The sequence below is a fragment of the Stegostoma tigrinum genome, chromosome 1 (assembly GCF_030684315.1).
Source record: "Stegostoma tigrinum isolate sSteTig4 chromosome 1, sSteTig4.hap1, whole genome shotgun sequence".
Taxonomy (NCBI): domain Eukaryota; kingdom Metazoa; phylum Chordata; class Chondrichthyes; order Orectolobiformes; family Stegostomatidae; genus Stegostoma; species Stegostoma tigrinum.
Genome location: NC_081354.1, coordinates 28,414,429 through 28,431,270, shown reverse-complemented (window position 1 = coordinate 28,431,270; position 16,842 = coordinate 28,414,429). Strand labels below are relative to the sequence as shown.

At 37.9% G+C, this 16,842-nt stretch overlaps 1 protein-coding gene across 9 annotated transcripts in view; it reads left to right on the top strand.

Moving 5' to 3' along the window:
• The window catches only part of inpp4b (inositol polyphosphate-4-phosphatase type II B), a 698,832-nt gene that overhangs the window by 515,723 nt on the left and 166,267 nt on the right, over positions 1–16,842 (top strand). For all 9 annotated transcript variants that reach the window (XR_009443252.1, XM_048533451.2, XM_048533444.2 and 6 more), the window contains 2 exons: positions 9,084–9,214; positions 11,763–11,870. Coding sequence is in view for 8 of the 9 variants with exons in the window: in XM_048533451.2 (XP_048389408.2) it covers positions 9,084–9,214; positions 11,763–11,870 (239 nt within the window). In the remaining variant the exon portion in view is untranslated. The remainder of the gene's footprint in view (positions 1–9,083; positions 9,215–11,762; positions 11,871–16,842) is intronic.

The following is a 16,842-nucleotide window of genomic DNA, read 5'->3' as shown; positions in this document are numbered from 1 at the left end:
AATGTCATTCAGCTAGATGGGACTGTATTTTCCTGGTTCCATTCTTGTCTATCTAATTATAGTCAGGCAATTGATATCAATTACCTCTCCTCATGCCTACACAGGTTTGGGGCCCACAAGGATCTATCCTTAAACTTTTTATTTCTCACCCATATATTACTTCTCAGCAAGAACATCTAAAAGCACATCAATTTCCCCATATGTGTTGATGAAGACCAGCTCTACTCAGCCATTACTTGAAACCTGCACTATTTCTAAATTGTCAGACATTCTTCTGCTTACTCAAAATACAGTACTGGATGACCAGAAGTTTCCTTCACTATAAATTGGGAAGACTAAAACTATTAGCTTCAGTCCCGCCACAGATTTCACTACTACGTCACCAGAGATTCCATCACCCTCCCTTGACAATTATCTGAAGTTAAGCCAACTGAACAGGTAAACGCTGGGCGTATTTGACCCGAAAATGTGATTGCAACCAATTTATGTAACATTACTAAGATGACTATTTTCATCTCCATTATATTGCCTGAGCCCTGCCTCAGCTACTGTGCTGCTGAAAGCCTCATCCAGATTTACTTCTGAGCTTACTAGTCTAATGCATTGCTGGCTGGACTCCCATATTCTGTACCCACTGTACCTGACATACTCCAGAACTTTGAATTTGCCCAATTTTCTAAGATTGTGCAAAACAAATCAGTTATAATTGTGCTGAGTAGTGTTTAAGGGATGATTTTCTGAATCAATTCATTGAGAAAACAACTTGAGAGCAGATAATCCTAGACTTGTTATTCTATATTGAGAAATGAATAATTGGCAATCTAATATTGTGAAGCACCCTTGGGGAAGAGTGACCATAATATAATGGAGTTCTTCATTAGGACGGAGAGTAACATAGACAATAGACAATAGACAGTAGGTGCTGGAGTAGGCCATTCAGCCCTTTGAGCCAGCACCACCATTCATTATGATCATGGCTGATCATCCACAATCAGTATTCTGTTCCTGCCTTATCCCCATAACCCTTGATTCCACTATCTTTAAGAGCTCTATCTATCTCTTTCTTGAAAGTATCCAGAGAGTTGGCCTCCACTGCCTTCTGGGGCAGAGCATTCCATATATCTACCACTCTCTGGGTGAAGAAGTTTTTCCTCAACTCTGTTCCAAATGGCCTACCCCTTATTTTTAAACTGTATCCTTTGGTTCTGGACTCCCCCATCAGCGGAAACATGCTTCCTGCCTCCAGAGTGCCCAATCCCTTAATACTCTTATACGCCTCAATCTAAGATATTGGAAATGGAGAAAATAGTAGACTCTATTACAAAAGATTTCTCAGCAGAGTACTTGGAAAATAAAGACAGGATCAGACAGAATCAGCATGCGTTTACTAAAAGAAATCATGGTTGACAAATCTACTAGAGTTTTTCGAGGATCTAACTGGGAGAGTTGATAAAGGGGACCCAGTGAATGTGGTTTACTTGGACTTTCAGAAGGCTTTTGATAAGTTGTCACATAGAGATTAGTATGTAAAATTAAAGTACATGGGATTGGGGCAGCATGCCAACATGGTTAGAGAACTGATTCACGGACAGGAAACAAAGAGTGGGAATAAATATGACCTTTACCAAGTGGCGTACAGTGACTGGTGGGATATGGAATACTGCAGGGATCAATGCTTAGATCCCAGCTATTCACAACACATACTTTTGATTTAAATGAAGGAATAAACGTAATATCTCCAAGTTTGCTAATGACACAAAGCTGAGTGCAGGGGGTAATTGTGAGAAAGATGTAGAGATGTGTCAGTGTGATTTGGACAAGTTGAGTAAGTGGGAGATGAAATATAATGTAGGTAATTATGAGGTTATCCCGAAGGGCCTGTTCTGTGCTGTACTGTTCTAGAACATAGAACATAGAACATAGAACAGTACAGCACAGAACAGGCCCTTCAGCCCACAATGTTGTGCCGACCATTGATCCTCATGGATGCACCCTCAAATTTCTGTGACCATATGCATGTCCAGCAGTCTCTTAAATGACCCCAATGACCTTGCTTCCACAACTGCTGCTGGCAACGCATTCCATGCTCTCACAACTCTCTGCGTAAAGAACCTGCCTCTGACATCCCCTCTATACTTTCCACCAACCAGCTTAAAACTATGACCCCTCGTGCTAGCCATTTCTGCCCTGGGAAATAGTCTCTGGCTATCGACTCTATCTATGCCTCTCATTATCTTGTATACCTCTATTGTTCTATGTTCTATGTTCTATGTTCTAAAAGTGGGAAGGTGGATTATTATCTGAAAGTGAGAAATTGGGAAAGCCAGAGGTGCAACAAGTGTCCTTGAACACTAGTCCCTGAAATTAGTGTGGAGGTTCAGCAGGCAGTGAAGAAAGAAAATGGTATGTTCGCCTTCATAGCAAGAGGATTTGAGTACAGGAGTAGAGATGTTCTGCCGGAATTGTACAGGATCTTACGAAGCCACATCTAGAAGTATTGGATGCAGTGTGCATCCTTACTTAAGGAAGAATGCTCTGCCCATGGATGGAATGCAGTAACAGTTTACCAGACTGATTCCGGAGTTGGGAGGACTGTTGTATGAATATGAAGAGGGACTGAATCAGTTGGGACTGTTTTCATGAGGGCTTAGAAGAATTGGGGGTGCGGGGAGGTTGCATAGAAATTCTAACAAGACTAGACAGTGTAAATTCAGAAAGAATGTTCCCAGCAAATGGGGATCCAGAACCAGGGGTCACAGTTTAAGGATATGGGGATGGGCATTTGAGATGAGAGGACGTTTCTTCACCCGGACAGTGGTGAGCCTATGGAATTCTGTGCCACAGAAATCATTTGGGACCAAAACATTGAATGTTTTCAAGAAGGAACTAGTTATAGTTCTTTGAGTGAAAGGAATCAAAGTGTACTGCGTTGTTTGAACAACCACTGATTTATGCTGAATGGCAGAGCAGGCCCAAGGGGCTGATTAGCCTACTCTTGGTCCTATTTTTAACATTTCCAAATTTATATGTTGTTACCTTTATCCTATTTTGCACCTAGTGTCATTCAATCATCACCGCTGTGGTGACTGACCTGTACTGAGCAACCAATGTCTCATTCTTAAAATTTTCATCCTTCTATTCAAATCCCTCAATAGCCTGGCTGCTTCTTGCCTCTAAGATGCCTGTACTCCTTGAACACTGGCCTCTTGACTACTACTGACTTTAATTGCTCCATCATTGGTAGCCATGCCTTCAGGTTCCTCAGTGCCGATCTCTGGAATTCCATCCTTCATCTCTCTGATCTCTGTCATCTTTTCTCCCTTAAGACACTGTTTAAAACCTACCTGTTTAACCAGGTTGTTGGCAATCTGCTGTAGTATTTTCCTATGTAGCTTGCTTCATTTTTCATTTTAAAATGAATTGCCTTGGGAAGTCTATTACATTAAAGGTGCTGGTTAATTACATTTTATTGTTGGTTACTTTTTTTAACTTTATTTTGCTATTTGTGGTAACAATGTACATTATTTTCCTTTTCCGGCTTTGATTGTTCCTTCTCACTATGAGTACAGATTAGTTTGGAATAAAGTAAATTTGTACGTTTTCCTTACTGCTGTAAAAGCCTTTCCTAAACCATAGTGCATCCTGGGGTTTCTATGTTTTGAACTCCTACCAAGATGAATTTTGGAACCCCAGGAAAAATTATTCTAATGCTCCATTAGAGCTAGCACACCAATTTATTCAACATTAAGGCACTTCTAATGCACACTAGTTGTAATTCAGAGTAATTTCACTTTTCTGGCAGTTAAACATCTGGGCACAATCATATGAACAGCTTGATTCCTGCACAACGAAGCAAGTGTATTTTTAAATTAAAAAGTTTGGATTGTACTACAGATTTATTCATTTATCAGTAAAACTATTATTTGTGGAAAAATGGCTAAGCAAAAGCTAATCAAACAGGCCATTACCAATAATCTGTTGAAGAGATTTGATTGTAGAATACTGAACAGCCATGATCTGTGATGCTTCTGGAACAGTTCAATGGAATCTTTTTAATTGAAAGAAAGCTATGAAAAAGTCAACAATCTGGGTATTCTCAAAAGTCTGTTGCTAATTTAGAAGCCATACATTAACAAATAATGTACACGGTTTAATATGTAGAACAATCCTTGTTATGAATGCATCAAAAGTATTTAAAGTTATGGAATAGGTAAAGAATTAACATGGGTGACTGGTGATGTAATTCGCTGCAATAGAGCAGTTATCTCAATCCTGGGCATAAACACGATCAATATTTCCAATTCTAATCCTATAGTTAAATCCATCAAGTCACAACACTTTAAAAACCAGTAAACAAATGCTTCATATAGTGATCTGTACTGACTGAAAGGGATTCTATACTTAGGTCTATGCTCATTGGCTTAGCAGGATGCTGGTGCCGTACCCAAACTTACTTAAGTTTCCTGAGTTTAAGGAGAAGCACATCCATCAAGGTTTCCATTCCTGATCACAATCTTAAAAAGTTGTGTACAAGTTCAAACTTGTTTTGCATTCTTTGGCCAAACAGATTATTGACATGTAAGAGCAGGCTCGGGTATGAAGAATGGACACTCTAAAAGGAACCAGAGGGGTTCTGTTTGCAAAGAATTTTACCTTGGAACAGTTCAGTATTAAAAAGAAAAGAATTGCTACTTTATTTTTCAAATAATTCAACATTCTCTCTATTAATTGGCCGGTTTTCCTGTAGGTTACCAACACAATGTGAGGCAAAGTACATGCAAAAACCATCATTTGGTATGGTTGTTTTTTGGTTAACTTTAACTGCACATTTTACAATTTTGAAATGGTGTTTTGATGTGTGTCTCTTTTTAAGGCCAAATAGACATTTGCTCATCACGAATCAGGAAATCAGTGATATAATATTTACTCTAGTATAGATTAGATTAGATTCCCTACAGTGTGGAAACAGGCCCTTCAGCCCAACAAGTCCACACTGCCCCTTGAAACATCCCACCCAGACCCAGGCCCATCCCCCTATAACCCACACACCGCTGAACACTATGGACAATTTAGCATGGCCAATCCACCTAGCCTGCACATCTTCGGACTGTGGGAGGAAACCGGAGCACCCAGAGGAAACCCACACAGACACAGGGAGAATGTGCAAACTCCACACAGACAGTCACCCGAGGCTGGAATTGAACCTGGGTCCCTAGTGCTGTGAGGCTGCAGTGCTAACCACTGAGCCACCGTGCCACCCCCACGTGTTACAAAATGTTATTGGTGAGAGTTGGTCAGAATTGAGAGCCTTTACTATTTGACTACTGAATGAAGACTTCACCAGATGTCTTAAAAACTCCACTAATTTTAATCATAATATCCAAGCGGTTTAGGTCCTAAATCAAAGAGTTTATCATCAATATTTTATTTAAATTAGTGCCAATCTACATCTGTTGTTGTAAATCATTCTTTGTTTGTCATACTATATATGTAAACTACATTTTAAAATACTGGAAACAATTTGAGCTCTAAGCAAATAAAAATTGGTCACTGTTCACCTTCCACTATTTCAAATAATAATTTAATATTGGTAGGGACAGAAGTAGAGATTTAAGGCACTTGTTTTTATTGGGCAATTTTTCACCACTGTCGTAGATGAACGACTGTTTAAAACAAAACAGCTGCAGAGATGGAACTGATATATGGCTGACAAGTATGTTATATTCAGCATTGCATAATTCGCTTGACAAGTCAATAATTACTTGGAGTAGACCACATAATGATATGCCGTCAGTTTATATTTTGAAATTTTCTGCTGCTCAATGATATGACAAAGGCACTTAAAGTTCCAACTGTTCCCCAAACTCCATAATCTGAATTGAGAATATTCAGTACTAAAATATTGCAGGTTTTATTGATATTTGAGAAATATTTATTTTTTCAGTTAAATAAATTTCACAGTAAAACAGTAAATTATTATGTTTTTGAGTTACTATTCACCAATGCATTTTGTTTGGTCTGTTTGACATGATTGGATTCCAACAGTCAAGGTCAGTTGAATAAGGTACAAAAGAATATACATATTTATTGTTTTTTTTTAATGTGTTATGCTCTCACTTATGCTGCGAATGTCATTTTGAGATTGATACCTACATAAACTGTTACTGGCAGATGAATGTTTTATTGGCCCATGTTTTCAAAGGATTGTCCATCATCCTTGGATTGCCACTCAACTTGATACCTTGATTTTGAAGGTCTTGTCCTTGTTTACAGATCCCTCTGTGGGCCCATCGCTATAACCTCCTGTGAGATGTCTGTGCTCATATAATTCTTCTTGCTTGCATTTTCCCAATTTTGTTTGCAGTACTGTTGAGGGCCTTGCCTTTGGCTGTCCAAGAATTAGAATTTCTTTGATAAATCTTTCTACCTCTCTCTTCTCCTTTAAGGTGCACTTTAAGGTCTACTGCTCTATCACCTATCCTGATATTCCATTAAGTGATTCTGTGACCAGATTTAGACACAGTACTTTGGAAGTGTTGTGTAGTATTGGAAGTGGCCTACAGAACAATGCACAGAATAAACATCAATTTGCTTAACTTGTCCTGTACTCCTTTTTCTTTAATAGGTAACGTCTCTGTTTACCTTGTTGATTGCTGTTGTACCATGGTTTTGCAAGTTGAATACTATTCTGGTATCTCATTCAATCTTATCCCTTATCTATTGTGATGCCATTAATATTTTAGGGAAAAACAAAGAATTGTGGACTTTGGAGATCTGAAACAAAACAAATTTCTGGAAGTAGTCAGCAGTTCTGGTATCATTTGTGGGGAGAAAACAAAGTTAGCATTACGAGTAGGGTGACTGTTCAACAAAACCAATGAAGTTCTGTTGAAGCGTCACGAGACTTGAAACATTAACTCTTCAGAGGGTTGATGTGGACTAGATAGGCCAAATGGCCTTTTTCCACACTGTTGGGATTCTAACATTCTACGATATCATAAAACCCAGTATTTTGTTTAGATGTGGTCATAAAATCCAAGTTCTTGATTGTTCTAAATTGATTATTGTCCTTCATAGAATAGTGCATATGTAACTCTGGCAAAGCAATCAATGTTGTAATTAGTTCAAAAATAATGGGATAAATATCAGTTCATTAACAGGATTAACGTTATAACAAGCCTGCATTCTCAGGCTCCTCGTCAGTGTCAGAATCAAGTTTTCTGGTTTACTGAACTCTTCATGAGCAGCCTCAGAGTGACGGGATGACCCTTTAGAACTGAGGTGAGGAGGAATTTCTTCCACCAGAGGGTGGTTAACCTATGGAACTAATTGCCACAGTGGGCTGTGGAGGCCAAGTCATTGACTGCATTAAGTCAGAGATAGATAACTTCTTGACTGGTGAGTGGATCAAGAGTTATGGGGAGAAGGTGAGACGATGTTGTTGAGAAACAAATCAGCTATGATTGAATGGAGCAGACTCAAGCGACCAATTGTCTTCATTCTGCTCCTAGATCTTATGGTCTTATGGTCGTAGATGAGAGCTAGATCTGGAATGGAGAAGCCAGAGACAACCTGGAAAAAAACTGATTCAAATCCCAAATAAATCAGGTAGAAATCACAATAGAATTGTTGAGGAATAGCTAACATAAAATGAAAATTCAAATCGTAACTTCCATCACAAGTGGAGAATTCTAGTTTCTGTGAGAAAAGAGGAATTAATGAACTAAACAAAAATTAAGCAAAAAGAAAGATGCCCTCTTACCCACTGTACATACAGAATTGAAACAGACCAAGAGTTAATTTCCAAAATGTTGAATTATATAAAAACTTTCTGGACTTGGGCAGAACTTTGTTGAACATAAGACTAAGCGTCATTAGTTTTCATTTCTAAAATAGCAAAGACGTTTCAAAAGGGAACATAAGCTGGGACTAATAATTTAAATTGGGTTTGTGATAACTCATTGAATTGTGAAGATTTTGACACAAGGCCAGTTGGCAATGGATGCATTTTAATTTATGAGTATAATTATGCTGCTCTTGTAAACAATTTTCATTAACATTGAAGAAACAAGTAAAGAAAATTTACTGCAGGAGTTCTCATTTTTTTTCTTTAAGTACTGTTCTTCTTACTGTATAATTGAGCCATGCAGGTGAGACAAGTTGCAAAGTCTCATCCAAGTTAACTTGTCCCAAACAAAGTTTTTGGTTTACAGATAGTAGGAATATTAGGATAGTTTAGAGATAGTTTTTGGTTGATCCCTCCTTGGATCTTCGAGGTGATGAATTAGGCAGGATTCCTTCTCTCAATCATAGTTTAATAACAATGATTAGAAAATTTCAGTGTTTGAATTTTGGCAAAGGAGAAGTTTGGATTTGCTTTCTACAGTCAAATAACCTGTGTGTCTCAGAGTTTCAAGATATTGTCTTGAAGTTCCTCGTGTGCAACATACTGTGTGAAGAAAAGTTGAATTCTGTTGCACTTACTGTAACATTCCATCTGAAATGTTATGCCGCTGGCTGCATGCTTGATATGGAATGTACTCTATGCATATCAAGAGTATTGCAATTGTGTAGGTGCAATTGAAATGGAACAAACTGTATGTCAAGAAGTTTAATATTATTGCATTTTCTAATGTACTTTTATACATTCTATGAGTAAAGCATTTTCAAGACAGAATCTCAAGGATGAAACACTGAAAAATGTGCAAGCCCTTTTGTAGCTATACTGATAACTTAAGCTGACTTCTTCATAGACAGAGAAAAGAAAATGGTAAACTGCTTACTTAAAGTTAATTTCATTTTGACCAAATATATTTATGGTTTGTGTTCTTGACTTGTGAGAATCAGATCTGTGCTTGTTGTAGGGAGTGACATGTTAGGAGATAATAAGTTCCAATTTCAGCAGCTGTGCAATAGAAACATTTCGAGACCATCTGTCACATGTTAGGGTTTTGTATTTCATTTCATATTGTAATGTTTTTGTTCTGCATAACATGTTGCTTTTAATGGAAATTTACTGCTGTCTGGTAATACAGTAATTGAAATTGATGATCAAAATTGTTCTTGTTCAATATATGTATCAGGTTGCAGGATCTGGAAGAGCTGGGGGAGCTTTCCGCTCACTGGGACACACTGCGACAAAATGTAACCATCCATTACCAGCACATGATTAGCAGCTACAAAGAAATGCTTACGGAACTCAATAAATTCTCAGGTATAACGCACCAGAGTGAGGGATGAGCGAAGAGGTTAATTTGTCTGGCTGTTCAATTCCAGTAAGATAAATTCAGAATTTACTGCTTCTTTGTCACATTTATGGAGCAAGGGGAATGGCAATATTCACCTGCAAAGATATCATGACTGCAACATTTCTTAATTATTCACCTGAGATCTAAAGAAGGCTGAAGACTTTAGAAGAATGCTGGAGATTAAACTTTATTTTAACATTGTACTTTGTTGAATCCTTGTTGGTTGTTTTGGACACCCATTCCCATAAAATTTGTTCTACAGAAGGTATCCTTCCTCTCCTCAAAATCAACAATTTAAGGGGAGCAATTGCTCTTCCAATTTGAGCATGTGTTTACACACTGCTCAGAATGCTAGTCAAATTGTTAATGTTTTTCAATCTACTTAGATATCTTAGCCTTGTAAGTTTGAAAAAAAATTCTTCAGATTTGCACTTTCATTACTGGTTTTAAGATATATCATGTAGGAATCATAAGTACAAAATTCTCTTCTAAACCAAAGTGCTTTCTCTGATAAAGCTCGGTTAATCTACCTTCACAAACGACTGTTTTGTGTCCCTTCACCTTTATCTTGTCCGAATATTTGACTGTGCTGCCATTTCCCAGATCTATGCCTGTTTCTGACATAACATCCTGTTTAATTTCCTTCAGTCAAACCCAAGCCCCTTCTATAGTAGTAGAAAGTATCTAATAGAAGTCACAAACAACGTATCACTGACCAGAATGCAGTGTCCCATGTTGTTCTGCACTACCCTGGAGCCTTATTTTATACACTACTCTGGAACCTTATTTGCCCAGATTGGTGTGCCACCTTTGCTTGGTTCTGTTCTTGCCTATTTGAGCATGGCCAGATCATCTCTAAAATATAGGTTTCACAATCACAGATGCAATTGTTTTAACTTGTATAAATTAATTTTGCTGTTTTGTGTATTAAACATACTTAAGTTGCTATAAATTTTGTCCACTATTTAGTTTTGTAATTGTTTTGTCTATAGATGAGAATTAACAATTTGATGAATATTTTAGACTTTGTCATTATGAAAGTACAATTTCAGTGATTGTGTATCAAATCCAGTTCAGTACAGAGGTATTTCTGCATATGATCTTAACTGATGAGTTCTTCACTGAGACAAGGCCAGAGGATAAAGTCAATCTGAGTGTGGAGTGTATGATAGCATGTTTATTTGCTATCCCAGAGCACTAGATTTCATTTTTTTAAACTAAGAACTCCCTCCCGATGTTTTTTTTTGTCCTGACTGATTTTTTTTTAAGTTTGTGAACTAATTTCTTATTATTCATTTGCATTGTCTTCGTGGTTTGAGAGCATATAAATCTTTATTGATGAATTTTATCTTTGATATTTTGTATTCTTGGTGGTTTACTTTTAGTGTATTATTTTTTCAGTGTATACATTTTCCAACAGATTTGTTTACTTAAGATGATAAAGATTAAAAATGTTTTATTACAAGCATTCATGTATTTGACAATAGGACATTTGAAACACTGAATTGTGCAGGCAGATAAATTAGAATTCACATAATATTATGACCTAAAGCTAAGAACATTCTTAATTCTTCATGGATAATGTAGACCCTCTAAGTTAAATTGTTTATTCCAATAAACTGGCATTTATTGGATTATCCCTCAAATGCCCAAAGTTATCACCATCAAAAGCTTGTTAAGATTCCTGATGTAGTTTGTCAATGTAATATTACAATGTACAATGTTGCTACAATGTAGGGAGCGCTGAGGCTTGTTAGATCTTTTAAAGATTAGAGCAGAATGCGGGGGCTTGAAGCACACTAGTGCATTTGTTGCCCCGGTTTATTGTTTCTTCTGTTCTCCAATTAAATGTTTTCACTGGCAGAGTTTTGACCATTGTATGACATCTAATGAACACTGCTGACAAATAGGCTGGCATTGTTTATACCCTGACATTACTTTTTTAAAGATATGGTTGTGTTATAAAATAGTCAGTTAGAACTACAATATTGAAAGTAAGCACAAAAAAAGATCAAAGTTGTACATTTCATTTTTCTTATGGTCTCATATCGCTTACCTCAGTCTAATAGCTACTAATCATCCTGCTCATCTGATAGTTTGTGCCTATACCTTCCTACTATGTTAGTTAGTCTTCATATTGTCTTCAATTTTGTCAGTAGAGACTTGTTCACCAAGTCCCTGACTAGCCTAAATATACTTCAGATAAATGGGCACGGATAGTTTCAGTCACCTTGCTTATTGCGGTTCCTCTCTATTGAGTGTTTAATGCAATTAAACAAGAGATTGTGGGAAAAGGCAGAAAGCCAGAAAATACTAATCATGAACGGCAAAACATGCACATTGCTTGTTGTCACTCTTGGGCAGTGGAATCTGCTCAGTACTGACTATCTGTGTTGTTAGAGAACCCCCTCATCTTGAAGCAGCTGTTCAATATCAACGTAGACCAGGCTATCTGTTAAATGTTATGCACCTCAGCTGGCTGACAAAATCATGAAGTGTATGTTTAATTTGCAGGGTCATCATTTAAACCAAGCTGCAGCAGAGGAGAGAAGAAGCTTGAATTTATTCCAGTTAATCTGCATTTACAAAGAATGCATGTTCAGAGTAGTTCTTCCAAAACTGGTAAGGTTTTGTTAAATTTTATAATTTTTCCGATTTGTATAATGCCTATGTTTTTATTTATCTCAAAGCTCACCAGTTTGCTCAATGATATTGATGTCTACGTCTATTCACTATAATGATTTTATATTTCTATATACCATGCCAGCCTCCATTACTTTTACAAATGTTCCTGGGTGAGATAAGAAAAATTCCTTTTAACTTGCCTCTGAGTGCTTTTAGCGTGATATTTGAGAATCCAACATTCTAATCACTTGCAATTTGTAGGAAATGTACAGTTTTGGAGCATTAGGTCCATATGAATATAAGAAATCGTATCTCTTGTGGGTGGGGAAACAAAGGCATCTTTAGAGATCAAGTTTTTTTGTCCTGGATCAATCTGTTACAATTGGGCTTCCTAATGTCTCAATTGCTAAGTGTTGCAAATGATGTTGAGCTATGTCATCCAAGAAGAATCCAGATCCTGTGCTCAGTGCTGGATTAGTTTTCTATGTTTGAATGAGTTTTTGGAGCACTGCCTTGGAGAAAGGCATAAAACAAACATTGCGGTTTACTCAGAGATACTCTGCTGAAGGGTCTTGGCCCGAAACGTCAGCTTTTGTGCTCCTGAGATGCTGCTTGGCCTGCTGTGTTCATCCAGCTTCACACTTTGTTATCTCTTATTGCAGTTTACTCAGCCCTGATTGACACTCTTGAGAGTCCTAGTGGAAAATGAGGATGTAAATGTCAGGTGAGGACAGAATCAACCTCAACTGCCTCAGCCCAAAAAGACAAGGCTGCTGTACTCAGTACTTTGTATGACAAGGACATACACTTAGAGATGCTGCTGCTATTGAATTGTAGGTCAGAATTAGTCACTGCCTGCAGAGGGGAAAGCAGAAAATACAGTAAATATAAACATGTTGAAGTGAGTTTTGTGTTGACATAGCTTCATATATTCCCATGCATGTGATTTGTCTAAGGAATGGAACACTTTTCATTATTCCTTGTATATTGCAACTGCTGAATGCCATATTTCCATTGCTTCTCAAAATTTATTTAGAAGCATGTGTAGATTAATGGCAATACAATATCATAAAGGAACCTTAGCAGTTTGGTTATCTATGTTTTCTCTTCTTTGAGTCCAATGTTTCAAATAAAGGATTAACAAACAGTACTGAAAAGCGAAAGGACAAGAGCATTGTGAAGAACATGAGTAACAATTTGTACTTGCATCATTAATTTGAAAAGTACATATTTTATTACAGATCAGACCAAGGTCTGGAGTTTTATTCCTACTCAGGGAGTGAGCATAATGAAGGGAAGATAGAAAATTTCCCATGACTGACCAGTTTAGCAGTTTTCCAGCATCAAACCTTGCTGTTAGAGATGGGATTTGGATGGCAGAGCCACTTACCAACACATAGAAAGTCATGAAATATGGCTCTTTCAAGATGTAAGGAGACATGTTATCGGAAGCTGGCTGGAATTTTCCAGTCAGCCTTCCACCCCCCGGAGGATTAAGCCAACTACCTGGAGCAGACTAGGAAGCCAGCACTGTGTGGCTTAGACTGCATCCAAAGGAAACCCTTATGCAATAGCACCCCATTTGAAGCTCACTCTCTTTCTCCTTCTCTCTGACTCTTTTTCTCTCTCACACACTTCTTTTCTCAATCACGCTTCTTTTCTCTCTCTCTCTCTCTCTCTTCTTTCTCATTTTTTTCTTTTTCTCTCTCGCTGTCTCTCTCTCTCTGCCTCTCTCACCTAAAAACTTGCTGTCGTTCTAGTAGCATTTTCCCTGCCTTGTGGCCACTATTTGGCCTATCCAAGGGGAATCACAGCTAGATGATAGATTCCCATGTCTTGCAGGTTTCTGGCCTCATTTTAACATGAAATCAACACTGACCTGTGTGACATCTTCAGCAGAGCCTGATACATGGTGTCTCTGATATTCCTGCTGGAAGAGCACAGCCCTCATCTCCTCCAGTGCATCCTTCAGAACCTCCCGGTCCCTTCCGGCAAACTGGGGTGCTGTTTTGCTTCTATCATCCTCATTACATGGGCATCCTTAAACACCTGCATTGTGAATGTTTGCTCCTGGCTTGCAATCTTTGAACTGGTGTGCAGCTGGTCAATTGCTGGAAAGTTCCATTCTTGGCATCACTGAGCATTTCAGCCACTGCTCAGTGTAAAATTGTATGAGACCATCACTGCAAAGATACAGTATGCACACTTAAGAGGTGAGTATCATAAAACTGCATGAGAGCTCACAGACAGGAACCTTCATTTGGCCAAATTCAACTCTATATCTTTATTACAACTTAATTCCAATTTCTACAGAGTTTTCTAAAAATAAACCGCAGAAGTTGCAAATTCTAATTTTGAGAGCAAGAATATTTTGATTTCTGGATCACGGCAATTTTATGTGACGTCGAGCAAACCGATCATTTTAAAGAAATTTGCCTTCTCTCTACCTTACCTATTCAACCTATTGGCTGAGTTTTTAATGTCTAGTTTTGTGGTTGTTTTGTTAAATGGATATATTGCACTGAACATGACAAGATGTAATGGCCTTCTATTTGTTTACCATTTGTTGAAGATTTTGAGGAAAAGTTAGGTTTGTTGTAAACAGCTCAATAGCTAAATCTGACCGGAAATAAGCTAAATATCATTTGTGTCAAGTTTTGTGGATGCCAGGCCGAACAACCTTTCTCTCATGATTATCCCAGTCTCACCTCATTAACTAAGTATCATGCCTGTATGGCACCTCACTTGTCTGATAACGGCCTCTTCATTGACTGTAGGTAGTTCCAGTTGCCACCACTGAGACATCTTGCAATTCCAGGCCTCCTCGTCGTATTTAAAAGGCCATAATGCACCCTGTCGAGCATTGGCAGTTTGAAGTTTCCCCGACATGATTTGTGATATTTGCCCTAGACGTGGTAGATTTGGGGAAAGCAGCATCCTACCTTCTGTACCTAAGTGAATCAGATATGTGCCACGATGATATGGTGGGACTGTTTCATGTCAGATGCCAATGTTGGTTGAGTGAAGCCACTGCACATGTAGTGTGCCTTGAGATGTTGCTGGTGGTTATACAAGATGGCAATCATAAAATTCCTAGAATGCAGATAGAGGCCATTCGGTCCATCAAGTCTGCACAGATCCCTTCTCACTGCCTCAGAAAGGCAGCCAACATCATCAAAGGCCCCTGCCACTCCAGTTATAATCTCTTCCTTCATGCAGAAAATAGAAATGCTTAATCATTACATGCCAACAAGTTCAAGAATAGTTCCTTCCCTGCTGTTGTTAGACTTCTGAATGGAGTGAATTTGAAATCAAATTTCAAATTGCCCGTACAGCACACAAAACAAAACTTTTCACTGTATCTAGGTACATGTGACAAACCTCCAGTCAAAAATCAATCAAATCCTAAGAACATTCCACCCTAAGCAGCAAGTTGGAGTCACTACTAACTGCTCTGACTTTGTCGGTAATTCTTGGCGTCTACTTTGTATCCGGTGATGGGAGAATGGGAAGCTGCGTTTAAGTGAGACCAGACTGTGTTGTAATGAGGGTGATAATGAGTGATACTCCTTACAATTAGGCCTTTCATGACCCACTGGTGAAAATCTTGTCTGGAAGTCCTATACTTGGTTAGAAAATAAGATTTTTTTTATCTTGATGGCAGGAAGGTCCTTGCTGGAAATGGACATCTCACCTGACTTTTCCCAAATTTCTTGCTATGGTGCATGACGTCTGTGAAGATTGTGCCCTACATCTTTTTTAAATCGGTGACCTCACATAACTCTTTCATGCTATTCATCACAAGAGGAATTCCTAGAAATCAACATTGAATTTTGACTTTCATGGGATGTGGCGAAGCAATCTTTGTGTTTTCCTAAAGGACCGGGGCATAAACTAATGTACAAGATTAACCTTGATATGTTGTGAGTTTTTGTCCACAGCAATGCTCTGACACCGACTGATGAGATTCAAAGCAATCTTAAAGTAAATGTGTAATAGCTTTCAAAAAAAACTTCACAATTTCTTTTAATTATCTCCTTATTATACATGCATACTACTTTTTAAAGTTTAGTATATATCTAAAGTGTCACGGACGTATGGTGCAAAATGTAGTATACTTTTCAGGTTGGAATTGATAGCAACTATCTGGTCAATGAACCATGCTGATTTTCTCAAACATACAAAAACCACTAATAGTCAGGAATCAACAATCTAAAAAATCATCCAATCAAATAACTCTAAAACAAAAAGGCAACCAATCTATCACAAAATAAGCAAAATACTTAAAACTTAGAAGTTTCTTTAATAGCCTAAGGTATTTGACCTGCTGCACATTCTTTGCTTAATAATTAACTTGCTCATATAAATCATTCATAATTTCAAAGTTCTTAAAACAATTACAAAGTTATCCACAAACAAGCCTTTTGTATACTAGAGCTCCCTCTGTCTGGCACATGGATTTTCACATCTTTTCTAACTTTGTAACCAAGAATCCTCCCTGCCAAGATGTTTCAGACTACCAGTATGCACAAATGCTTTGCCCTTTGACTTAAGACTGGACTCTTCTGTACCTATTTCCTGCCACAAGGTTTACATTCTCAATCACTCCTCAGACTGTTGGCCTGTATCTGTGTGGGTGTGCAATTTATTAAAAATGTTAGATCTGTGTGTTTCGAATCCAAATTCCCACATCAACATTTGCAGTAAGACTCAATATAAACTTGTCACACTGTAATTACCTATTGCCAGGGCCTCATCTTCACCGTTGTAAACAGGAAAATCTCTTATCTCCTATCAGTTAATGTTCTCTGTTTCTCAAATTCATCTAAGCTCTTGTGTTTAATTGTATGTGATATAAATGTTTTTGATTAATAAGGGGAAAATGTATAAATTGGGGACTTTTCCAAATATGCAAAGAAACAGGAGTAAGACTCTCAAACCCACTCCTGAGATGCGATTGAGAAGGTAA